The following is a 27,040-nucleotide window of genomic DNA, read 5'->3' as shown; positions in this document are numbered from 1 at the left end:
CCTACTGCATCTATTCCCTCTGGTTTCACCTTCACCTCAAACACTCAAACCAGTGAGTGGATCCAATGAGCCACTAATAAAACAATAAAATCAAATTGAACCCCCAGTAAAAGTTCTTTTTCCTAAAGGCATGTGTTTTCAACCACTAAGTCTTTCTCACTCAAGATGGAGAGCATCCACCCTGTATTAATGACTTATTTAAGACCTGATATGTAGAGATACTGTTACACTCACGGGAAAGGAAGCCAACACAGAGGTAATTTTGACTTTTAACTTTCCTATCATTCATCAGATTACTGCCTTATTTACTGTCCACATCAATAAATAAGGAAGTAAATAAAAATTATTCATCTCTACATGTAACTCCCACATGTGAAAGTTGCCAAGAAGAGAAATGTAACAGCATTTTCTTTCCAAAAAGCTGTTTCAAGGAGTGCTTTAAGCTCATTTGCTGGAAATTTTTCTTTCCTCTTCAATTTCCATACAAAGAGAATGACATTAGGAAGCCTTTTTGGAGGTATGGGTGAAAAAACAGTCTAGATATATTAATTTTTTTTGACATTTTGTTAAAATACTTAGAGCTTTAACCACATTTTCCCAAAAGATATTTTGACCCAGTACTCCTCTGCACAGTGGATTTATTAGTTCTTTAGTACACCTAAAATAAAATCTGCAGAGTTCATAAACCAGCTCAAAGCTGTTTCAGCAACTCTTGAAATGTTAGGGCCTGACTCACTGCCCTAAATAAAAAGAGGAAATAGGAACACTCTCACTAACTTTACTGGAAACACTCTCACTGACTTTACTGGCTTTGGTAACAGATCACCATAACAGCTGTATTAATGAAAGCTTAACCTATTAATTAACCTCACTCTAACTAATGCATTCCTTGCATGGCCCTTAAGTTTGATAGGCTGTGAGAAAGACTGGACATTTTAACTACCAAACAACTGGTATAAACCCAGGAATGTTTATTTCAGCATAAAGAACCTGACAAACAAATCTTTACAAACTTCATCTGATGCCAGTAAAAAACCTAAGCACTTTCTACAGTTTTGGTGAGACTATGTTCCATTGTACAAAGAGTCAAGAGTGCATTTTACACCTGGTCTCTTAGAGATCAGTCTTCATGTAATGAAGATATGGTTTTCACAATGAATCAATGAATTATTTACTTGGATGAGTTCAGTTTGGGACAGTTCCTCCAAACCCAGGATGAGGCAGGGTAACTGTCAGCGGTGCAGGAGATCTGGTTGAAAAACAACTGCATTGTTACTTCAGGTTTTCCTGCAAGAGGGTAGCACAAGACAATTTCTGTCAGCATATCAGTGACCAACATGTTTACATTTATGTGGCAATGCTACGTTTACTGAAATCAAGATCTGCTTCTGTGCTTTCAAAATAACTCACCTGCATGTCACTGTGAGAGCTGGATGCAGCCCTCAGACCACCTCCTTCCTCCAGCCCCACACCTCAGTTCTGTGGTACAGTAGTGTGGGCAAGGCAAGGAGAGCAGCCACTTCTCTGTACACGCTCAGCCATACCAAAACAGTGGCAGAGCCAAAATGACAACTCTTGACTTCTGCTTTTTTGACTTGGAGCAAGCATTTGTATCTTGGACAAAAGTTTCAGCTCTGTATGGTTAGAATACTGTCACTGTGTTTTACAGAGCTCCTAGGCTTTGTGGTTTTCTTAAGAAGTATTAATCTTCTCAGTGTATGACTAATTCCTCTTATTCTGTCCTCTCTCTTTATAGTAGACTAAAGGGAAGAGAAAAAAACAACTACTAACTTCCTCCTCTGTTCTCCATCCCTGACCAACACAAGACATAGCACCCACAAGCAGCTGGCATCCTTTTCTGATCCAGTGCCTGTGTGAAGAGAATCACATTCTTGTCTTGTGCTCCTCCATTTTTGACAATAAATCAATGCAGATGAATTGAGGAGTATCAAGGGAAAAGCAACATATAAGCTGCATTTACATCAGTGGCAATATCTCAGACTTTGCTAAACCTTCACAGGGATTGCTTTTTCACTTACTTCTCACATACAGAGTGAATTTTTTTGTCACGACCGTATCATCATTTTCTGCATAAAATACATATATCCCAGACTGGTGATGATGGTTGCAGAACTTGGATGAAATGCTGTGGAGCAAAGTAAAGGTCAAGAGGCCAGCTTCAATAAGAGTTTAAATGCAGTTAAGACTCATATACATATATGTTTGAAACAATTCAACATATATGTTTGAAACAATTCAACACCTTCTAATGAGGAACCCAGACTAAATTAGTTTTGATTAGAGAACAGAAACACCTGAATGTAACTGTTCAGATAAGAGATATTTTTTTCCAGTAGTACTGTTCTCTCCTCATAGCTCCTGAAATGCACAGGGGCTGTCAGGCTGTGATTTTGTTGTCAATCCATTGGAAGACAAGGTATACAATTCATCTTGGCACACATACTAAGACCAGCAAAGGTTCAATCTCTCTACTCTCCAAAGAATTTTGGTGGGAGTTTCTAGCTGATACAATAAGCAATGTTAGGAAATAACAATGCCAGGTAGGATCATACAAGATAAACCTCTCCAGATGGAAACACCTGAGGGAAACTCAGACATGGGATCATCATCAGAAGTTCATTACCAGTGAGACAAAGCACCAACCATCAAGATATTTCAGCAGGAAGAAGGCTGCCCTTCTACTAACCCCTATGGTGATCACAGCAGACGAGGACTCAAACCATGCAGGAAATGGCTTGTGACAATGTAAATGGTGAGGGAGGGCTCTAACAAGTGCCTGAGCAGAAGCTAACAATGGAGGACTGTAGAAGCTTAAAGATTTATCTGCATGACTGACATAGGATGAGGCAGGGAGAAGTGATCAGATGATCTTACAGATTCTATTTCTGTCCTTTTGACTAGGTTGTTGCTGTCAGGACAATCATCATACTCAAATGGCAGCTATTGCAACTCTCCATCATTTGGAGCTGGCATTTTGTGGGCAGAAGTTTTAGCTGACTGGGTAGAAAGCCTCTAAATCTACTGGTAAAGGCAAGTAGGCATATCAGGAGGTTGAAGCAGACAGAAAAATTACAGCATATAGTAGAAAAAGGACAGCATATACTAGTAATTTGCAGAGTAAGAGAAAGAAGTAATGAGCTTGTAACAAGAAATCTAGGTAACTACAATCAAGGTGTTTCTCATTAAACAAGATACATACAAATTAACTAAAAGACCTATGCAATTCTGTACCAAGAAAACTCGCATCAAAGCCATTGGCAATTTTACCTTCTGACTAAGGCAGCACTTCCATATCATTATCGACTTTTTGATGTCTTAATCAGAAATGGCCTTCAAGACATTCTTGAACTCAGGGACTTTTTCAACTCAGATTCTGCTAAGCTGCCTCAGAATGGATGCTGAGGGCAGGGAAACCACAAATCATCTATTGCTTTTGGAATCTTAAGTCTAAAGGATTAAATCCTAATGAAATAACGAGAAAGTCATTTTAAAAAGAGTGGTTTTGATATCTGAAAATATAAGGGGATGTGAGATAAATATTATGAATTTAACAGAGATCATTCTGAGCATGAAAACTCCTTCAATGTATGAGGGAAGTGAAAATCAAGTGTGCTGAAACAGAGATACAACAAAAGTAATCAGAAAATGGAAATTCTGAAAGAATGTCTGAAAACAAGTAAAGGAAGTGGTAGGAGAGATGAATCCTTGGCACTCAAAGCTAGAAGCTAAATAAGGGGATAGAGTTAATAACATCTAGTATGATCTATAATCAGGACAATTTGATAAGGAAATGGCAGAAATAAAGAAAAAAAAGGAAATTAAAAGGGTTATGAAAGGATTAAAGTAGAAGTGTTGGGAGAGGGGGTTACACAGAAGTCGACTAAAATAGTCAAAATCAGGCTCACAATGCATTAAGGTACTCAATGACTTATTTTGTTTTGTTTCAAAAATCCTTCTGCTTTAAAATCATAAAATCTGTGGTGCTATAGCTTTCAGGGAGAGGATTTAAAATGTAATGAAATTTCTACCCCGTCTCTTTTTCCTCAGGTGAAACTTAACTATCCAGTGCTGGTACTTGACCAAAACTGGCTAGCTGGATGTTTGTACAGGCAAATGTAGTTGCCAGGTAAAATAATCCCCATTTTAATGTGTTTTAATATTTTTTCCCCATAAAATAAATAGAATGATAAATAAATGAGTTATATAACTCCCTAAACTAAAAAGAAAGTTATTTAATCAGCAGCACAGTCAGACTGATGGCTGAGCTATCTGTTCATAGCAGCTGAAGTGGCTGTGGCCATGGCTGGCACAGGACTGGCAGCAAGTGAGTCAGCCCAGGACATAGCGGTCCAGAGACACAGGGTGGACTTTCCCCTGCCCAGCAGGTGGTGATCAGCACTCAGCAACTGCTGCTTCTGGGCTGCAAAGGCTATCTGAAGTGACTCATAAATTCCAAGCTGCACCTTCCTGATTAATGAGGGTTACCTAAGCTATTTCAAGAGTTCTCAAAATTGTTATTGTGGGCTCAGTCCATACTACCTTCTTATCTGGATAGAATTCACGCTAGCTGTCAGTCATCCAAGCAGAACTAACTCCTACTCTTAGAATCAGTGAGAAGAGGTCCATACCAGCTGCAAAGCAGATCAACCTGGCATTATCAGCTGGAGGGTGGTACCTATTGGAAAAGAATGAGCAAATGCTCATGGCCACCCCCTGAGACCCCATTTCCACTATCAGTCATGACCAAAAAGAACAGATCTGCCTAGCCCATGTCAGGCATTGCAGATTAATCACCAACATCCACCCAATGCTATCAAAGTTTGCTGATAGTCCTTACTTTATCAGCAGTGACAGAGTTCCTGTGGCCATTGCCAGGAGATGACAATTTTCTAATCTGAACTGAGATGTCTCTGAACCTCATGAGGGGCTGACTCCTATACATCACTAGATGCAGATGAAAAGGTCAGTTGGTTGCAAAGATGACTTGAAAAGCAAGTGAATAAAATGAAGTGTACAAAAATACTGTGGAAAGTGAATAAAATGAAGTGTACAAAAACACGATGGAAAGAAACCATAAAAGGTATGATCAGATCCGTGACACAGTTTTATGCAGGTGCCAAGAGAGGTTTTAAGAATAAGAGAAGAAATTGGTGCAGCAGCTACATTAACTGCTGTCTAGGTACTGCTTGGTTTAAAGCTAAAACTTTTAAAATGCATCCTGGCTTTATTTTCATTGAAGTGAATAATAGCTGTTACCTTGAAAGCCATGGGACTACACTGAAGGCAACTCTGAAGGAAATTAGATAATGTTATCAAGAAATTAGAAAGCCTAGGGAATGGAGAAAACATTAGCCTTAAACAGGATTCATGCCAGAACTTCGTTGTAGGAAATAACAGAAAAGGTAGATAACTAACAGGTTTATTCAAAACATGTTTTGCAGCAGCGGAAGAAATACATGACCTGGGTAACGAGCAGAACGCTATGTTTCTGTGGCACAGGCGCACTCAGATGGATCTGACAGTGCCTTGGAAATCCATGGAGCCCTGGACTTGATTTAAAAAGTTCAAAAGGCACTGGGAACGTCATCAACAGCAAGATGAAGAAAGGGCAAGATGTAGAACTTGTGACCTACTGTGAAAACTAAAACAGACCTGCAGCTGAGAAATTATGTTAAAAAGAAAGGGAATGGCAAAAGGCAAATATCAGCTGAAGGGCTGCTAGATGCATAACTTCTAAGGTCCTGCTCTGGCAGCGGGGGTTGGACTTGAGGATCTCTGGAGGTCCCTACCAACCCCTAACATCCTGTGATAACTTATCAAAAGGTTTGTTTTAACATGGAGAATAAAGTGATTCCAGAAGTTAGATCCATAAACTGCTGCTGAAAGCCAAATTAATGTTTGAGTGTCTCTTGTTAACATAGCTTCATGATGTGGCCCATCCACATTTTAAAAGCACAAACAGAGTACAAAATATTCATAGATACATTCATAGATTCATAGAATGGATTGGGTTAGAAGGGACCCGGAGGATAATCTAGTTCTGACCCTCCTGGCATTGGCAGGGACACCTTCCACCAGACCAGGTTGCTTAAGGGTTCATCCAATCTGGCCACCTCCAGGCAGGTGACATCCATGACCTCCATGGGCAGCATGTTTTAGTGTCTTACCACCCATATTGTAGAGAATTTCTGCTCAATATCTAGTCTAAATCTACCCTCCTCAAATTTCTGTCCACTCCCTCTAGTCTCATCACTGCAAGCCTTTGTAAAAAGTCCCTTCCTGGCTTTCTTGTAGGCCCCTTATGCAGGTACTGGAAGTCCACTATAAGGTCTCCCTGGAGCCTTCTGCAGACTGAACAGCCCCAGCTCTCTCAGCCTGTCCCCATAGCTGGGGTGGCGGTAGGGGACAGTAAGTAGTCCAAATGAGACATAAAAAGGAAACATTATTATATCCAATTACTTCTAAATATTCGAGTACCTGTGTCCATCCACACTGTGACTTTGTTTGCAGGGAAATGTTTTTTTGGCAAATAGCCACAAGCATCTTACTGCTGGATATGCTGTAAAGTTAACTTCCAAGCAAAACTCTTCCTCACCAATTTCAAAATCTTCTTTAGAATCCATGATATTTATAAATCCCTTCTCTGAAAAGAAAAACAAGAGAATAAAATGGATACTATATTACAAAAGTTGGGCTGCTTAATGAAGGAATTTTGGCATCTGTCTGTTTTTTGGTTTGGCTGTCACAAGAGAAAAAAACCCACACCATGTTACATCACAAAAGGCATCCAGTTAATCACAAGAACATAATGCTTCAAAATAGCATTGAAATGACATCACCATATTCAGCTGCAGACAAACAATCTGAGCCTGCTGAAGTTTGCATATTTGGTCAGATCAGAGCCCTTCCAAGATGCTCTAACATTTCTCCCCAGTCTGCACTACAGAGCCAGAAGGCCAACAATGTCATTATTTATTTGTTTTGCTTCAGGTGCATGTTCCAGGTGTCAACAGCTGCATCTCCTGGCTTTTCTCTAACGGGCAACAAAACCACTCAGCATCACCAGCATAATAAGACATTTGAAGTAGCTGTTTCTCCTTCCCTGGAATGAACTGAAGATTTTGTAAACGTCCTGTAGCTGCTCCTTTATTTCTCCATCTAAATTAGACATCTTTGATGCAGGACAACAGAAACAGGAAAAAGTGTTCTGAAGGCATGTGTGAGCCATGAGCTGCTGGTACTTGCTCTGCAAGTGTGATATTAGCTTCACCTAACAGAGCTGTCAGAAGTTTTGTGACCAAACCAAGCTACTCGTTTGAACCTCTGATAAACTCAGTACAATGAGAGAGGATTGTATCCTGTCCTAAAATAGAGGACAAAAAAGATGTGCTGAACTGCCTCTGGGAATATCTGTGTCTTGCCACTGACTGCTGAAGGAATCAAATCGATTGCTTAGGCTAGATGTCTCATAACATGAAATGGAACCCCATCCAAGGAAACTGAAGACCAGGGAAATGTGGAAGGTTGTCCTAAAGGGATCAATGGGACTGGGATAAGCTCTGTGAAAATCACACTCATGTACATTTGGAAATCTCTCTGGAAATGCCTAGTCCAGCTCCTGCTCAGAGAGGGTTCACCTAGATGAGGTTGTACAGAGCCATGTCCAGCTGAGTTTGGGTACCTCCAAAGATGCAGAATCTACAGCCTTTGGGAAATTTGTAGCAGTGTTTAATCAGCCACATAGTGAAAAACTGCACTGTAGAAAGAGTCTTTTGAGTTTTTCTTCTGGTTGTAACCCTATATTCTGCTTGGCATGTTTTATCCCTGTCTAGCTGTCTGGTTTAATAAAAAATACCATCTGGAAACTCCCATATAAACCACAAAAATGTCAGTATTTTAAACCAAGAAGCAATTCCTTTTATAACTGTTCTCCTAGGTTTTGATATTAAAGGCTTATTGGTTTTATAAACTAGATCTTTTTCTTGTGAATGATCTTTTGGATCTGATTCTTCCACGCAGAACATCATCTCTGTGTGTAATGTTAGCAACACAAGCAGCCAAGAGTAAACACTTTCTCCAGAGTGCACACAAGAACTTTGGAGCAGGGTGTGCCATTTCTCTGGAAAACAACTAAGAAAAAGCAGTTTTCTTTCTTGAAGAAGAAATAAAATAGCACATGATTGCTTGGCTTATCATTTTTGGGGCAGATTTAACTGTATTTCTGCCAGGGAAACAGTGAACATGGTTATTCAGTAATGACAGAGAAGTCAAGTGAAATTCTTGAGACTGGAATCAAAGCCTTCACATCTTTGTGTTTATCATGTTTTGCTTTAAAGCAAAGATGTGTTGCAAAATAGCTTACATATTCCTGAATCAAGATTATGTGGTGCTAAAAATTCTGTATTCAACAGTGGTAGAAACTGAGACTAAGAATGGCAGAAGCAAAGGGCTTTGCAGCTGTAGTTGTCGGCATGATCTCTGCTATGCTTTAAAGTGTCCTAACCACCCTGCCTGGCCTCACCAACTACACAATATGGGATAACTTGGTGAAGTATCAGCTAGCAAAGAGCAAACCAGAGCTCTCTGGCTCCAAGGTGTATTAGAGATTAGAAGACCACCCTTCAATATAGTTATGCTAGCCAGACTGCCCAGGCAATTCAGTGCATGCCAACCAAATCAGTTTTCTCTTGGTTAAGTTACGTCATGGCGTTGTTTCCCAATGCAGCTATAGATGCTGACTCATACACAGTTAAGTTGGGGTTTCCCAATGTAGCTATAGATGCTGACTCATGCACAGTTAAATTGGCATTTCCCAATGCAGCTACAGATGCTGACTCATGCACAGTTAAGTTGGAGTTCCCAATGTAGCTGTAGATGCTGACTCATGCACAGTTAAGTTGGGGTTTCCCAATGTAGCTATAGATGGTGACCCTTGCACAGGGATGGCTTAAAGGTAGGACACTGATCATTTCAGAAACTGTGACACTATGACATAGACAGCTTGGTGAAATCTGTATCTGTGTCACTGTTGGATGCTAGCACCAATTCACACCAACAGAAGTTGTCATTAATAGATTAGACTAAAGGCTGGGGCAGATCAGAGGTACAGGATGTCCATGTATAACCTTGGAGAGAGAAGCATGGCTGTCGGCTAGATATACCAACATTCCACTGCTTTAATCCATCATGTATGTAAATGAACAGATTTTTTTATCTGCAAATCCAGCAGGCCCTCTAAACAATTTTTTTTAGCATAAAGGGTATTAAGAGTACAATCATTGTAGCTTGGCTTACCCTGTCAAAAACCACTCCACTCAGCCTTTCAGGGACAGTGACCCAAATATCCCCAGTTATTGACACAAATTCATACTTGGTAGTTTATGGATCCAAGAAGCTACTAGTTCAGAATTAGACATCAACACTGATAAGGGGAAGATCTTTCCCTACCTCTACAGTACCCTTCACCCCCACCTTCCTCTTTACTAAGAAGGTGTATGTAGAAAAAAAAAGCCCAGGTATCATATTCTGTTATTGTAAATGGTGAGAGAACTTCCTGCCCAGAGGTAGGCAGAAACTGAAAAGAGGATATTGCACTGGGAAAGTAATTTCTGAAGAGACTAGGGTAAATATTCTCACTTCCTATCATTTCTGTCTTAGGTGGTGTAAAATCTGAGAGCAACTACATCTAAGGTCCAACACATGAGTGCTTCAGGGGGCCTTGTCTCAGGGCTACAGACTCCAACTCCAGGCACATCATTCAGAAAACTACTCCCAATGCTCGTCTCCAGCAGCATAGGCTGAATTACAGCTTTCCTTTTTATGTTTTGTTTACAAACTTTTGCCTATTTGTGTTATTATTTCCATCTGAGAAACAAAGTTTGTAGCTGGGGCTGCTCTGGACTAACTTCAGCACCACTGGGTTTTAAATCTCTGCATTGCAGAATGAGGATTCCTTTGGGATGCTTTTGATTTTTCACATTTTCAGGCCTTGTGTAACTTGGTGTTAGGAGAATGGTTTTCCTTCAGTGCCTGAAAAGCAGGAGACACGCAAAACAAACAGTAATGCTGCAGTAGTTGTGTCTCTAGTTTCAGGTTTTCCTTCACATTTATCACAGCTGCAGCAGCACTTCTCCATGGCAGTTTGCCAGCACAAACATTTCAATTCCTTTTCTGATACCAGTTGCACAAATTTTGAAGTGAAAATTCTTCCCTAAATTCACTTTCTCATAAAAATCTGGCAAACTCAAATGGTCACTTGTCAGTTGCTCCCTTGCTATAATGGAAAATGTTGATTTCTTCTTTGTTCTGGGTTTTGAGTGGCAAAGCCCATCAGCAGGAACCTTCCAAATGTTTGATTCCCTGCTTTTCAGCCCAGGTCATGCCTGGTACAGATTTTGTATCTGGTGGTTGGGGTTTTTTGCTTGTTTGTTTGTTTTCTCCTGTATAAGATCAATGAGCACTTGGAGGGACCATCCAAAATAACAGAGCAGAGGTTATGAGAACTTCTGCCTTATTTCCCTACCTCCGAAGGTGCAGTGGAGGTGCCATGCATGACTGAAAGGGAGATGGAATGGGAGTAAGTGAGGAGGAGACTGAGGCTATGTCTACAGCTTTTCAAAACCTAAAGTCACAGCAAGACATACCTGTCTCATATTAGTTGAAACTAGTCACTGCTCATCCCAGACGCTGGCCAAACTAGTACACAGAGCATTAATAGCTGAACAGACAGGGAGGTCATGTGTTTTATACTTTTGGCCAGCTCCAGAAATGGTGTTTTGTGTAGTGCTTTACCTCTTGCTGTTTGTACCTGCTCTGCAGCTGCCTACATCTGAGTTGGTGGCACAGAGAACTGCTACACAGCTACATTACTCTTGCCTGCTCAGGAAGTCCAAGGCATAGCCTCTTGGGAACTCTGTAGCTTTGTGTCCCCATAAAATATCTCTGTGACTTTGTGCCATTGTGGCTGAGAGTCACCTATGATAATATGAGATGAATCGCAGCCCGTGTTTCCGTATATACCATTGAAGCAATCATCCAGACTAGATCTCTAAATAGCACTTTCATGCTTTACACATTTTCACTTCTAAAAGCACTTTCTTTTAATGGCAGTTATATGAAAACAATACAAAGAAAAAATTGACTGTCTTCAGGTACCAGTATGACTCTCTTGGCTCTCCTGGACTGCCAGTAAGCACAGTCTTTTTTCTTTGAAAAGGAACTATAAGCATACCCTGCATCCCTGCAAGCAAAGAGCTGCCCTATGGGAAACAAAGCAAAACAACCAACAGAGGGACAACAATTAACACTGGGGGTTATAATTACCTAAAACTGTAACCAAAGCAGTTTGATTTGGATGGGCAGTTGAAGAGCAGGTGTAACGTCCACTATCACTTCTTCTTGCTGCTGAAGTGAACACATACTGGACCCGAACTGCTGAGTGATCTGCTTGATAGTCTAATCCTTCAAACTGGCGATCCTAGTTTCCAACAGAGATTCCCATTTAATCTGCTGATAGTGCCAAATATTACTTATTACTTACACTAGCAGGTGTTGATCTGTTAGAGGGTAGGGTGGCTCTGAAGAGGGACCTTGACAGGCTGGATAGATGGGCAGAGACCAACAGCATGAGATTTAACACATCTATGTGCTGGGTGCTACACATTGGCCACAACAACCCCATGCAGTGATACAGGCTGGGGTCAGAGTGGCTGGAGAGCAGCCAGGCAGAAAGGGACCTGGGGGTACTGGTTGACAATAAGCTGAACAGGAGCCGGCAGTGTGCCCAGGTGGATAGGAAGGCCAATGTCATCCTGGCCTGTATGAAGAATAGTGTGGCCAGCAGGACTAGGGAAGTCATTCTGCCCCTATAATCAGCACCTTGAGTACTGTGTCCAGTTCTGGGCTCCTCAATTCAAGAAAGATGTTGAGTTGCTCAAATGTGTCCAGAGAAGGGCAACAAAGCTGGGGAGGGGTCTAGAGCACAAACTCTGTGAGGAGCAGCTGAGAGAGCTGGGGTGGTTTAGCCTGGAGAAGTGGAGGCTCAGGGGAGACCTTATTGCTGTCTACAACTACCTGAAGGGTGGTTGTAGACAGGTGGGGATTGGTCTCTTCTCCCAGGCAGCCAGCAACAGAACAAGAGGACACAGTCTCAAGCTGTGCAGGGCGAGGTTTAGGCTTGGTCTTAGAAAGAAGCTCTTCAAAGAAAGAGTGATTGCCCTTTGGAATGGACTCCCAGGGAGCTGGTGGGGTCGATGTCTCTGGAAGTGTTTAAGAGGAGACTGGATGAGGCATTTAGTGACATGGTCTAGGTGATTAGTTAGGGTTGGATGACTGGTTGGACTTGATGATCATGGAGGTCTCTTCTAAGCTGGTTGATTCTGTGACTATTTTAAAACATGCCCTGTCTTCTTACCTGCTCAACTTCTTTGCTTTCAAAAGAGAATTTTATTCCAAATTTATAGTTATGGTGAACAGCTCTGCATCTGATCAGCAATGGCTCCCCAACTTTAAGAAGTAATTCAGGTAAAGGTGCTGCTTGTCTTTCATTTAAATCTGTGAAATAAAAACATAGTCCCTGAAACAACTGTGATTTTGCCTGAAAAAAAATGCTCAGTTAGCTCAACACTTTTGTTGTGCTGCTACATGGACACATCAGTTGTCCATAGAATCATAGAATCATAGAAATAATAAGGTTGGAAGAGACCTCAAAGATCATCAAGTCCAACCTGTCACCCAACACCTCATGACTGCTAAATCATGGCACCAAGTGCCACGTCCAATCCCTTCTTGAACCCCTCCAGGGATGGTGACTCTACCACCTCCCTGGGCAGCCCATTCCAACAGTTAAGAGCTCTCTCTGTGAAGAACTTTCTCCTCACCTCGAGCCTGAACTTCCCCTGGCACATGGTAGGGGTGTTGCAGTAAATGACCTGAGGTCCATTCCAACCTAAGCCATTCCATGATTCCATGATTATTACATTGCAATGAAAATTAGAGTTTGGGAAAATTACTCACAGATCATGAAAATAGTAAATTTTATGTATTTAGCTGTCTCAAATAAAATTTTCTCATAACTGACAAGATATCCATAGGGCACAGTCCAGCACAGGGCTTAGCTCAGGTCAGCCTTGTTTAAAATGAACCACAAATGAAACTAAATGTAGAGACAAATTTGTAACTATTTTTAAGTACATATTTGAGCACACTTTGAAGAGCATTTCCACGCAACCCAGTCTTAACAGCATGAAGATAAAATTAATATATGTTTAACAAACATAGAAAGGAAAGGCATTTATCACAGAGACCACAAGTAAATATTGGAATTAGATTTTAAACATGCATCACAGCACTCATATGCACTGTTAGACTTGTTCTAGTGATTACAAACAAATAGTTAGGCCAGCAACCATACCCAGAGGAGTAGTGCAACTAAACTCAGTGGCAGGACCCAGATCACAAGTAAATAAAACTTATAAAGTTACCTATTGTGGAGAGGCTGGTGCATTCTCTGCCCAGGTCATTAACTGCACAGCACCATATGTAAGCTCGAAATAATTCATGTTGCGACTTCTCTATGCCATCTGTTTTCCCAGTTTCTTCATGCATTTTATCAGGGCAACTGCAATTACAAGCACAATTATTCATTGACCCATTTGGTTAACCTCAAACAAATAAATCTGATAAATCTCCAAGCCATGAGAGTATGTAAACAATAGTGGGAAAACTGGATCTTACACAGCTGAATAAAAAAAAAGGAACTAGGAAAGGTGAAGATAAGAAAATAAAAATGTCACAGCCTAGGCAGAAGTATGAGCTGAAATGCCCTGAATATGCTCAGAGTGGCTCATAGGCAGGTAATGTTATGACTAAACTGTGGGCAAGAGTGAAAACACAGGGGCTGAGCTTTCACACTACATCCCTGAATTCTCGATGGTGAAACCTGATGCAAATCCAGTGGCCACTTCTCTGAAACTCTGTAGAGAAAGTCATCATTCCTGCTGTTAATTGAATCAAATTTGTATATTAAGAGGATGGAAAAAATTAATTGGCTCAGAAAAGTTTGATCCTTTGTAACATCCTCCCAGCTCTAATGCTTCAGGTCCTTGGTAATTGGAAAAAAGGAAATGTAACACCCATTTTTAAAGAGGGTAGAAAGGAGGACCATGGGAACTACTGATCAGTCGGCCTAATCTCTGCATCTGGGAAGATCATGGAACAGATTCTCCTAGAAGCTGTGATAAGGCACATGGAGGACATTCAAGACAGGAAGGAGGTGATTCAAGATAGCCAGCATGGCTTCACCAAGGACAAGCTCTACCTGACCAACCTAGTGGTCTTCTGTGATGGAGTGTCTATGTCAGTGGACAAGCAAAGAACTGTTGTCTGTCTGGACTTCTGTAAGGCCTTAGAAACAGCCCCCACAATACCTGTCTTTCTGAATTGAAGAGATATTGAATTGATGGGTGGACTGTTCAGTGGATGAGGAATTGATTTGGCAGACACCAAGTTAAATGATGTGGTTGACATGCCTGAAGGATGGGATGTCATCCAGATGGAAAAAATATGCCTGACAAGTGGGACCATTTGAACCTCATGAGATTGAATGAGGCCAAGTGCCAGGTCCTGCACATGGGCTGGAGCAATGCCTAGTATCAATGCAGGCTGGGGGATAATGTGATTGAGAGCAGCCTTGTGGAGATGCCTGTTGGTGGATGAAAAGCTGGACATGAGCTGTCAAAATGCACTTATAGCCCAGAAAGCCAACTTTATCCTAGGCTGCATCAAGAGAAGCATGGCAACATGTTGGAGGGAGGTGATTCTGCTCCTTGTGAAAGCCCACCTCAAGTGTTGTGTCCAGTTCTGTAGTCCTCAGCACAGGAAAGACATGGGCCTCTAGGAGGGCCACAAAAATGATCATAATGTTGGACAACAAGGCTGGTGAGAAGCCTTGAGCACAAGGAGAGGCTGAGGGAGCTGGGATTGTTTAGCCTGGAGAAGAGGAGGCTCAGGGGTGACCTCATTGCCCTCTACAACTACCTGAGGGGTGGTTGTGGCCAGGAAGGGGTTGATCTCTTCTCCCAGGCAACCAGAACCAGAACAAGGGGACACAGTCTAAAACCAGGGGAGGTTTAGACTAGAGGTGAGGAGAAAGTTCTTCACCGAGCGAGTCATTCGTCATTGGAACGGGTTGCCCAGGGAGGTGACTGAGTCCCTGGAGGCGTTCAAGAGGAGATTGGACGTGGCACTTGATGCCATGGTCTAGTCATGGGGTCTGTGTTGATAGGTTGGACTTGATGATCCTCGAGGTCCTTTCCAACCTAAGTTATACTGTGATACTGTAATATCTCTCTTAGGCAGAAAAGCTGAGAGTGTTGGGATTGTTCAGCCTGGAGAAGAGAAGTCTCTTCAGAGACCTTATCATGGACATTCCAGCAATTAGAAGGGGCTTATGAGAAAGATGGGGATGAACTTTCTAGCAGGGCCTGTTGCAATAGCACAAGGTGATGGTTTTAAACTAAAAGAGTGGAGATTTAGACTAGATGTAAGGATGACAATTTTTACAGAGGGAGTGGTGAAATACTGGAACAGGTTACCCAGAGAGGTGGTAGAATACCCAGCCCTGGAAAAATTCAAGGTCGAAAATTCAAGGTTTTATAGAGCTCTGAGCAACCTGATGTAGTTAAAGATGTCTCTGCTGATGGCAGGCCCTTTCCAATCCAAATCATTCTATGATTGTATGATTCACATTAAACAAAAACCAACTAACCAAAAAACAATTTAGAAGGAAATGAGATAACCCAAAAGCAAATGCTCTTGTGACATCAAAATACTAGACTAACTTTTTTTCAAGCCAAGAAATGAATGTTTCCAGGCGAACATGACAGCCAGCATTTCTAAGAAAAATATGTTGCAACATTCCAAAACCAGATCACGCAGACACAGATTTTCAACCAGCACATGAAGGTGCAACCCAGTGGAGCCAGCCTCCAAAAATTCGGACCCAAAAGCTCTTTTTTACTTATCTCCCTAGCTCACTAGGCACACTAAGCACTACAAAACCTTCCCATTCTTCTTCAGAACTGTCAGTCTAGAGATTCAACATGCATGCAAACATACACCATACCTCTTTTCCGGCGTTTTGCAAAATATCCACTCCACAGAGGGCTGGGGGTAGCTCTCAGACATGCACTCGATCGCATCTGATTTTTCCCTTTTCCTGAAATAGGGTTTGCTTGGTTTCTCTGTTGAAAATCATGCAAGTGGCTCAGAATGTTTAAGTCATTTGTTCATTTCATGGTTCATGAAGTTACAGAGCTGTAATTTGTTTCAGGAGGTTTCAACACAGGAACATTGTGGGCTGTCTCGTGAGCTTTTCAGCCTTGATTGCTAAATGTGCAGCTTCCCTTTATCAAAGGTGGTCTTCTATGCACTACAGAATAATCCTGAGACTGATACCTAAAGGTGTTAATTTGCTGTGGGTGTTGTTCGTTTCACTGGGCAGGAGCATAGGTACCTTTTGAAATCACATCCTAAGCCCAGGGCCTTTGGTGGAGTATCTGTTGAGATTCTGAAGTCTCTACACAAAATGGGATAGCTGCATACTACTCAGTCCAATCATATACATGATGAAAAACCAATGAGTGATAATGACTTCTGATAACCAGCAGGCTGCTCTATCCTGCATCTGCAACCCGGAGCAATAAGATTCTTAGAGAACTTCCAGTTCCCTGAACTTTGTCAGACACAGACTCAGACTTAGCAGAAAAATTTAAAGTACTAAAACTGCTAAAGGTCTGACTCAAAACAAAAAGCACTGAGTCTGGTTTTAGGTCACTTTACAATGAAATTACAGGTTCCATGCAGAAAAGTGACATTTTCTTTAGAGTCCTACTTCCATTGCCTGCAAGTGACAGGCAGTGGTGAAACCAATACTTTTGGCTTTTTAATTTCTTTCTTCATTTATCTCTTATAAGATGGGCCTAGAAGGGTTGGGGTGTTTATTTCTACCCGTAAAGATTCACATCCCAGTTGAAGGATTCACATCTAGCCTGGAGGATTTTATGAGAGATGTAATTATGATATTAGATTCACAGAAGTGGAGAGGATTCAATCCAAGCAATTGGTTTTATTGAGATAGTTTCGAACTACACTCACTTGCACATGTAATGTTTTTGCCTCTAGAGTCAAATAGATACAATAAAGAAGGTAATTTTTAATTAAAGATTTAATAACATTTCCCCTCATTGGAGCTGTTAAAATTGTAACTGAGACATGCAATAGGCCTTCAAATAAACCAAGAAGAGATTGGAGGTGACATTTCAGATGCACAAGGGAAAAAAAGTCAAAGAGAAGAAATAATTGACAAACAAATAGGGAATAAAAATTTGTTGATTAGTCATAGTTTGCTTAAAACAAGACAAATAATGATGCTTATTGTTAAATCTGTCTCCAGAAAGGTTTGTCAGTCTTTTAGCTATTTGGATTGATGTTTTGTCTTCTTTTCTTTGAAATGCCTTTTGCGTTTCTAAAATTTCATCTTTAAATTTGTCTCTTTTCAGACAAATAATATTGTATGTCCTATCTGTCTAAAAAATCATTTCATCATGTTTTTGGGTTTTTTTTAAGATGTTCTTGGACACCTTTAATTAGAAACAGAAGGTTGAACTTTGTTGCAGCAGTTAGAATAGGATAGGATAGGATAGGATAGGATAGGATAGGATAGGATAGGATAGGATAGGATAGACCAAATTGGAAGAGACCTTTGAGATCATCATGTCTAACCCATCATCCAACACCATCTAATCAACTAAACCATGGCACAAAGCACCCTATCAAGTCTCCTTCTAAACACCTCCAGCGATGGTGACTCCACCACCTCCACAGGCAGCACATTCCAATGGGCAATTACTCTCTCTATGAAGAATTCCTTTCTAACATCCAGTTTAAACCTCCCCTGACACAGCTTGAGACTGTGTCCTCTTGTTCTGGTACTGGTGGCCTGGGAGAAGAGACCAGCCCCTGCCTGTCTACAACCTCCCTTCAGGTAGTTGTAGACAGCAATAAGGTCTCCCTTGAGCCTCCTCCAGGCTAAGAAACCACAACTCCCTCAGCCTCTCCTCATAGGGCTTGTGCTCCAAACCCCTCACCAACTTTGTTGCCCTTCTCTGGACATGTTGAAGCAAATCTTTCATCAGATTTGCCTCTAGTGTGATCCTTGAGAAAATGCAATCAAATCTCCACTGTGAGCCTTTCAAAACATCACACCTTGTGTATGGTCTGTCAGGAGCTTTTAACAGCAGTTAAAAGCTCAGCATATGCAAACAAGGAAAGGCTGGCACTGAAAAAAAGGGACCCTTGCCCTCAGGGGTGCCTCTTGCTGCCTAAAGAACTGTGAAAGCAAAAGCTATGAGAGAAGTGCAAAGAGACCCAGAGGAAGGCACAGGTGAAGAAGTGGCAGAGTGGAACAAATCATCACTTCTGAGCGCTAGAGACAGAAAATTAGAGGGGTGTCCTCATCTGGTCCAGACAATGGCCCAGCCAGCAATACCAAGAGTATGCAGGTTAAGGTAGATGAAGGCAAACAAATCTAGATGGCAAACTTTGAGAGCACACAAAGTCCACTCTTGATTCCTGCCTTTCAGCAAGGAGGGGAATCCCTCATAGGTTAGAAGATAGCTGCTGCACATTTACATCTTTATCCGTTCATTCCTCTAGTATATGTACTAGTGAAAACTGACCCTCACACAGTCTGTGCTTTTGACTTCAACTTCTGAAAACAGCTCCATGTCCTACGTAAATGTAGGAAAATGTGAGAGCTTTGTTGCTTTGACTGGACTTGAATCTCTCTCCCCTTGAACCTATTGATGAGAACCCTTAAATCCTTCATCTGAGATATACTTACTTCGGATGAGAACAGTCACAACTACTGTGTAATTGCCAGTTTTACTTATGACTGAGAGGGTGTATTTTCCAGCTTGTGTTTCTTTTATTTGGGAAAAAGCCAAAGATGTAACATATCTATAAAACAGAAAATAAAGTGGAATTTGTTATCTAGAAGGTAATATGCAGCACACACAAAAACCTTTCAGAGATACGGATATTCAGTATTTACATAGTGCCCTTCAACTTGAAGTGTTTTCATCCTGTATCTTCCTGCACAAGCAGCATGCAAGAACTTAAAACCAACAGGTGCTGTATTCTTGACGCTGAATATTTGGACAGATGGATTTCCAGAGTGTAGGACAGCTGGGAATGACCACAGGAGGGGAGAAAATGCTTTCCCTACAGTTCCATCCCTCACGTTTTGGAGTGAGAGGGAATAATCCAACCCAGGTTCCAGCCCAGGTTTGACTGTGAGAATTAGCATGCCCTTTCTGCTATTGTTCCTGATCTGCAGTGTGACCCTAACAAGTCACATAGTTTTCCATGCCTTGGTGTCTTTGACAATAAAATTGTAAGCACTGCAAAGCTCAGACTGATCAACCTCAGAAAGTCCCTGGAGACACAGTGCTATACAAATGAAAAGAATAAGCTTATCTCCAAGTGTTCTAGCCCTTAAGGTTCATATATGTATATGAATCAGCAATGTGTTGTGTGACAACAGTGAAGATGAGAAGACATAAAGATAAAGCATTATGTGAAATTAAATGCAAACACAGCCACAAAAAAATTCTCCATTTGCATCCTACAAGAAATGGTATCTTAAAGGGTCTTTGATTCTGTACATCCTTTAACTTACCGATTCTCTGAGTCCAATGAAGGTTTGCAAGCTTTGCTCTCTTTAAAGAACCAAAAGCATGAAATGATCTCTGAAATATTCATTATCACTCTTAATTCAATATCTTCAAACACATTGACTTCCACATTTCTGATTGGTTCATAGATGTTCTCTGTTCCTTGGGAATTCAAATAACACCCTAGATCTTTGAAAATATTAGAGATCTGCAGTGCAAGAGGACAGATTGTTATGCATTTATTAGCTTTATTTGCTTGGTTTTTTTGCATTAAAATATTTTTAAAGGATGCTCTTCTGGAAAAGCTTTCACAAATTAATAATGTCACAAGCCCTATGAGGGGAGGCTGAGGGAGCTGGGACTGTTTAGCCTGGAGAAGAGGAGGCTCAGGGGAGACCTTATTGCTGTCTACAACTACCTGAAGGGAGGTTGTAGCCAGGAGGGGATTGGTCTCTTCTCCCAGGCAACCAGCACCAGAACAAAAGGACACAGTCTAAAACTGCACCAGGGGAAGTTTAGGCTTGAGGTGAGGAGAAAGTTCTTCGCAGAGAGAGTCGTTAGCCATTGGAATGGGCTGCCCAGGGAGGTGGTAGAGTCACCATCCCTGGAGGTGTTCTAGGGGGGATTGGACGTAGCACTTGGTGCCATGGTTTAGTAGTCGTGACGTGTTGGGTGACAGGTTGGACTTGATAATGTTTGAGGTCTGTTCCAACCTTATTGATTCTATGATTCTATGATATTGACATAACATATCCATACCTTCTGTGTTGTTTATTTTCCCCTACTGTTGTGCCTATCCATATATATGCTGAATTCTGCTACAGAAGGAAACACTACAGGATTCTTTTTTTAATTAGTTAGTTCTATTCTCTAGACAGATATCACAAAACAATTTTAGTCAGGAGCATGATAATTTTCCTTAGTGATACAGGCTATTCTTTACTCTTTGTTTCCTTTTGTGTGGAACCATAGGATGACACAGAACTACAATATGACCTTTCTCCTTGCAACCTCAACACTAAGGCAGGGCCAGAATATCTTTTTGATAAGCATCCCACTGCTTGTCACTGCATCATCTGGCTATGCTGTGCCTCAGGACCTTGGGGGCTTTGCTAGGCAAGAAACATTTGGGCTGAGCAGACTCACAGCTTTCACTTCCCCACCACTGTATACCGCTGAAAGGGAATTGCAAAGAGAGAGTATTTCACTGTCATTCTGAAAACCATGGATGGATTAATGACTCTGTAAGCTTAGCTGCAGTAAAAGGTAGCAAGTAAGTAGCTCCACCTGAAGAGTGGCCCTGAGTGTCTAGGTGACTTTGGTGACTGGTACTTATATGGTGTGAGTTTATAAAAATTCATTGAATCCTCTGCCCTGCACTGTGCTTGGTCAGCTGGTTCTTCTTACTCATTGCTTCTTCTTTCTTCCTTCCATTGATCTGAGAATTATCTAGAGATAACAGCCATATTCTACTTTGTCTAATATAAGAAAAGCACAGCTTTAACTCATATACTGTAATTTGTTCTCTGAATTACTGATTTATTTGTCCAGAAATGAGAAAGTTTTCCTAAGACTACCTTGAGGCAATAGCAATGCAAGCAATTAAAAAACTTGTTTTAGAGAAAGCTAGTCATTATCTATTTACTGTTTCAAAGTAAACTGTGATATGTTTTCCCCTCCAACCTTCTGTTGTTACATTTTTCCTAAGCCTGGTTATTTTGACTGTGACATCCCCACAGCCTAAGGGTTTAGAGCATTGTAAACTTCTGGGCAGGTATTTCTGAAATGGATACAAATATGTTATAAGCAACTTGTGGATACCGATGTCCCTCGTCTTCCTGAACCTTCATCCTTCTGGCTGATAAACACACATGTAATCTCAGATGTGTTTTGATTCACTGCAGAAGTGAAAGTAACTGCTGTCATAACAAGAACTGTAAAACAGAAATAGAAAACAAACAGAAAACTCAGGGAGAGCAATTTTCATAAACATAAGCTACAACAAAACTACAGAAAGATTACAGGTTGGTCCCAAAACAGTGGAAAAGGCAAAAGGAATATACAGGTATGCTGTATTCATTTGCAAGCTTTGCATTTGTGTATATTGACGCTGAGTGGAAGCGCTATCTGAAGAACCTTTCTAAAGCACAGATACATCATCACACTTTAGAAGTATGTCCTGTAACCTTGCAGAAAATACCTGAAGACAAAAGGCTCTATGTATTATGGAGGCTCCTTTTACAACCACATTATAAAACACAGGCTCCCTCTTGCAGACCACTTCACTGTGTCTGAAAGGACCCTGCAGCCCCAAAACCTGCAGCTCACAGGTCAGATTTGGCTGTGGTGAGACAGAAGACAATCATGCACCATTCCTCCCCTCAGCATTAATGAGGTATACAAGCATCTTTCATGCCTGCTCAGAGCAATGGTAAAATAAAGTCCTCCAACTTGCCTTTAGAGCCCACACTCAGATCACCCAAGGACTCAAGATCCATTCTTCCCTTTTCTTTCTCTACAGGACAGGGTGCATTTGATTTGCTATACTGGACTCTCTCCTGAGCCCTTCTGGCGTGGATTTGTGCACCTCAGAAGCTACCAAGTGAGGTCCAGGTTAGATGCATTTTCCCTTGACAGACTTGTGTTCTTTCCCTTTTGGGAAGCAAACAAGGCAGCAATTCCCACCATTTTGAGGAAAACAGATGGAGAAAATGGGCACTATGCCCATGACTTTCTCCTGCCTTCCTTCTCCATACCTCCCTGTGGTTCTGTCATGCTTCAGGACCCTACACAGCCAGGGCAGCTCATTTGGCAGCTCCCAGCCTTCACAGGAGTAGTAAATGTTGTTCCTCCTTATGTATAAGGAGCAGTGTGGGATGCTTCATAGGCATCATCTCTTTTGGAATGCTTCATAGGAGCCTTTCTGCAGCTTGAAAACTCAGCTTTTAGCCTTAAAGGAGCTATACAGTCACTTTGTTCCCATCATTGCACATAAACAAGAAAAAGAGAAGTAAGACTGCACAATTGGCTTGGTGAAATGTGTCAGATTTCCACTAAGTCCTTAAAAACCATACCCCAAGAGTATGAATAAACACTGAATCATAAAACACATCTCTGTCCTGGTGACCTGGTAAATTTATAGCCTCAGGTCTTGTTTTTCATCTCTCTTTTTTTTTTTACCCCTCTCTCTCCCCTTCCCCCCCCCCCCCCCCCCCCCCCCTTTCCGTCAGCTCCTGTGATGATTGAACATAAAGCAAAGTGCAGAGTTGGAAGGAGGAAAAAAGTAAATATGTCATGAAATGCTTGAAGCATAAAAGTAACGAGACTGCTTCCACAGGTGATGGAAAGAGCAAAATGGAAGAAGCAAGAGTTGCTGCCATCTCTTCGATGTTTGTGCCTTCTGGAGCTGTCTGAGCTCTAAGCTGGCAACACTTTGACAACACCTTCTCAGCCCTCTTGGCAAATGTAGATTAAGACTGAGTCCTTCTTATTCAGGCATGTAACACACTTTGTTTTGGGTGCCACCTTTTCACAGTGTACACAGGCAACAGTCTGCTTTTGCAGACCTCTGAGGAAGACAGTGTCCATCTGTCTCTGATCCCTGAGAAAGGTGAACAGGACTTCTTTGAGGAGATGTGTCTCTCTGCACTGCCTATGAAGATAATGTTGGCACTTCTTGAGACAGGAAATGCCAGAGGGTAGCTGCAAGGCAGGTATGCATTAAGTATCTACACCAATCATGCTGAATTCCTCCCCGCATATTCAACCCAGGCTTCCAGGACTCCCACTACCCTTTCACTAAATCCTTCTCTGCTCAGCTCTCTCCACTTCTGTTTGTTGGCCATTTTACCTTTCACCCTTTTCAAAACAGAGATCTTCTGACAGGATCACAGCCAGCAGCTTAGGTGACAAAAACCCACCTATGTCCACTGATTTCCAAGATTTATCAGCTGAAACTACTTGAAAATATGACCTCAAAAGTTCTGTTGAGCATTCCCTTGGTTCAGCTTTCCAATCCCACTTCTGACACCCGGCGAGCCTTTATCGGTTAGTGATAGGACTAGGGGGAATGGAATGAAGCTGGAGGTGGGGAGATTCAGGCTGGATGTGAGGAGGAAGTTCTTCACCATGAGAGTGGTGAAGCACTCCAAGGAGGTGGTTGGGGCGCCATCCCTGGAGGTGTTTAAGACCAGGCTGGACGAAGCTCTGGCCGGCCTGATCTAGTGTGCGGTGTCCCTGCCCATGGCAGGGGGGTTGGAACTAAATGATCCTTGTGGTCCCTTCCAACCCTGACTGATACTACGATACTATGATACTATGAATCTGCCAATAATTTTAGCTTCTGATTGTGTGAGCTGAGCCTACTTATCCCTGGTATTATTAATGTCATCTTGACAGCAGGATGCATAAATGCTGCAGTAGGAAAGGGAAAGATGCATTTAAATGCCAACAGGGAAAAGATCTGTGGATAAGAGTTAGTCAGAATTGGATAGATGTAGTAACTAGACTGTGAGTGAGACAGGCAAACAAGCTGTTTGATGAAGTGGAACTGCACCTGTAAAGAACAGTATGTGGGAGTGTATGCTGGAAGAGGGAATAGTGAGCACCCTGACACCCTCATGTATAAACAGCACTCCTTGCTCCGTTAACGGCTAGAGCGTGTCACTGCTGTCCTCTGCCTTTATTCCTGTGAAATACAGGAAGGCTTTTAGGGTAAGGAAGGGTATTTTTAATCTGAGATGATTCCACCTGCTTTGCAGTGGAAAAAAAATGAGCAATGTGATAGCCAGAAGTATTTACACAACATGGGTCGTCTTAGAGAAATATATCACAGTGACAAAAGAGAAAATGAGAGCATAAAGAAGTCTTTCAGAAGAAGCAGAATCAGTAAATGAAATATTGGGAAAATAGTAATGCTCCAATTCACTGTCTTGACCTTTCAGCTTCTAGCTGGCCTGCTCAGGGACTGCTTTTGTGATCTGCATGTCAATCATTCTGCTGAAAGACTAAAGTAAGAAGTGCAGAGACTGAAAGTACTGGGTAACAATATCAAACATTTAGTGTGCACAGTCATATTGTGTATTACCACACTGTGCTGAAGCTGGAATGGAAATAATGCTGCCTCTGAACAATGTTTGTTTATGTCTGCTTTCCGTTTTCATTACATTTTTATAGGTGATTGAATAAATGTAATAGGGGAAATCTTATTCTCACTGAGGTCAGACAAACCTCTAGTCGCCATGAACTGAGTCCTGATTTCATCAAGGCATGCAGGCACCTACATGAGGAAATGCCTGTACAAATGAAAAAGTGGGGTTCCATGTTTCAGAGCTGAGAAGGAAGCTCTGAATCTCCTGGAGACATATGAAACCAAGCAGTTACATTTAAGCTAGTTCAGCTGTCAGATGGTTTACCTAATGGTAGTGCCTCCAAAATTTTGTTTTCAAGTGGGGGATAACTAAAGCGGTCTTTGTAAAACTGAAAAAGCCACTCCACAATGTGTAGCAAGTCCTAGTTTGTCAGAAAGAGGATAACTGAGGGGCTGGAGCCCTGTGAAGGATGAAGAGAAAACCTTCCTCTTGCTATCAAGGAAAACATCTTGTATTTGTGTTCAGCTCATGGGGTTTAGTGTTTTACACGTATGTCAGGCCTTCACGAGATATAGAACAGTCTTTCACTCTGCTTTATAGCCCCGGAGATGTGTAAACCAAAGTACGTCTTGCTTCTTATTTGGCTTCAGAATCTTTTCTGTGGGTGAGGCTCTCTGGATCAACTTTCCAAAATTTTCACCCTGACCAGGGGAGGTAGACAGACCCTTGTTTTCAAGGATAGTTATAGTTCTCCCACAGTCATCTGCTGCCAGAAAAACATATCTGTAGAAGTGATGACATGGACAAGCCTAATACACATACACTCATTTTGAGAAACCCTCCACCTTTGCATGTGGCTCTCTTTTTCTGATATCACTACCCAAAAGAGTGGATCCCGAAGTGAGAATTTTACTCAGCATAAATGTGACGCTAATCAGAGAAAGGTGGGATAGGTAGAAAGGATTGATCTTAAATTAATTTCTATCTTTTATCCATAACTCATTTTTTCCCATCAAACTTAACTTTCCCCCTTCCCCTTTCCATTCAGCATGCTTTCCACCCTTGGTATCTTCACCCTTTCTGCTTAAATAACTCCCAGCTTCCAAAGGAATGCAACCCGTGAGTTCGTTCTCACATGATGAAGGGCCAGAGGTGTTGTACCATGCTGCATGATAATAATATTGTCAGAATATGTTTTAACAAGCAAGGTAGGTGACAAGATCCCTCTCTTCCAGCTTATGATCCTTGTGACTAGTTGCTGTAACACTGGATGGGGTTAGGACCAGTCATCAATCTGGTTTTACCAGTTAATTACAACAAACACCACGTGAACTGATGTAATTAACGATAGTCATGTTCAAGCATGATTGAGATTCTGAGATGGCAAAAAATGTGTATGGAGTGTGGTAGATTGTCAGGAGGGTTCAGTGGAAGGAAACCAAGAATCCCCAGATTCGAATCACTGAGCAGGAAAGCAGTGAGAGAGGGGCGCGGGAGGCTGTGCAGTTTTGGGAAAGGCTTAATTAGGCTCTGTGTACAGACTCAGAGCATAAGAACGAGTAGCAGCACTGACAATCCACAGCGCCTTGAATGCGGCTGTTACCTGTCAGCCTTGTTTGTCCTTGCCTGCAACCCTTCACCTGGATTATTTTTCCAGCTGGATCCACACCCCACCCACCCACACCCCATTTCCACTGCCTGAAGCCGTTCAGGATTGGGTACTACGGACTGTTTCTTGCCGGGGCTTTTCTACCGGAGAGAGGAGGCTCCATTGTAGGGGGACCTAGAGCTGAGGACGCTCGCTCACTGGCGAGGCCGCCCCAGGGAGGGGCCAGGCGGCGGCCGCCAGGGGGCGCTGCCGCCCCTCGCAGTCCCGCGCAGCCACTCGGCGCAGTGCCGCCGGCTGCCCGCGGCGCCGAACTGCTCGGGAGCCTGCGCTAACCCGCAGGAGCAGCGGCGAACGCACGCACACACGACCTTTTGAAGAGCAAGGGAAACACAGGGGTAGTTTCCCGGCTGGTGACTACACTCGACATGTTTGGCTCCTGTTTGCTTGCGAAGGAGCTGCCGGGTGTTTTTTCACTAGGAAATAAAACTTGATAGGAGAATTCCTTGTCAATTCTTCCATACACCGATTAAATTCTTGATGACAAAGAACCGATTTTTATTTATTTCTTCTTTTCTTCCATGGGATCT

At 42.0% G+C, this 27,040-nt stretch overlaps 1 protein-coding gene across 1 annotated transcript in view; it reads right to left on the bottom strand.

Annotated features, from left to right (window-relative positions):
• Positions 1 to 27,040, bottom strand: part of FLT3 (fms related receptor tyrosine kinase 3) — a 47,444-nt gene that overhangs the window by 12,161 nt on the left and 8,243 nt on the right. Inside the window, exons 2-11 of the mRNA XM_068143471.1 lie at positions 21,576 to 21,688; positions 19,760 to 19,962; positions 18,923 to 19,038; positions 16,145 to 16,262; positions 13,503 to 13,639; positions 12,434 to 12,573; positions 11,344 to 11,497; positions 6,499 to 6,664; positions 2,040 to 2,146; positions 1,176 to 1,287 (exon numbers count right to left, since the gene is read on the bottom strand). Coding sequence (XP_067999572.1) covers positions 1,176 to 1,287; positions 2,040 to 2,146; positions 6,499 to 6,664; positions 11,344 to 11,497; positions 12,434 to 12,573; positions 13,503 to 13,639; positions 16,145 to 16,262; positions 18,923 to 19,038; positions 19,760 to 19,962; positions 21,576 to 21,688 — 1,366 coding nt within the window. The remainder of the gene's footprint in view (positions 1 to 1,175; positions 1,288 to 2,039; positions 2,147 to 6,498; positions 6,665 to 11,343; positions 11,498 to 12,433; positions 12,574 to 13,502; positions 13,640 to 16,144; positions 16,263 to 18,922; positions 19,039 to 19,759; positions 19,963 to 21,575; positions 21,689 to 27,040) is intronic.

Source organism: Melanerpes formicivorus, unplaced genomic scaffold (genome assembly GCF_026170545.1).
Source record: "Melanerpes formicivorus ecotype bairdi unplaced genomic scaffold, bMelFor1.0.p_v2 SCAF_1, whole genome shotgun sequence".
Taxonomy (NCBI): Eukaryota; Metazoa; Chordata; class Aves; order Piciformes; family Picidae; genus Melanerpes; species Melanerpes formicivorus.
The sequence above is the reverse complement of the archived record's forward strand: the minus strand, read 5'-3'. Positions and strand labels throughout refer to the sequence as shown.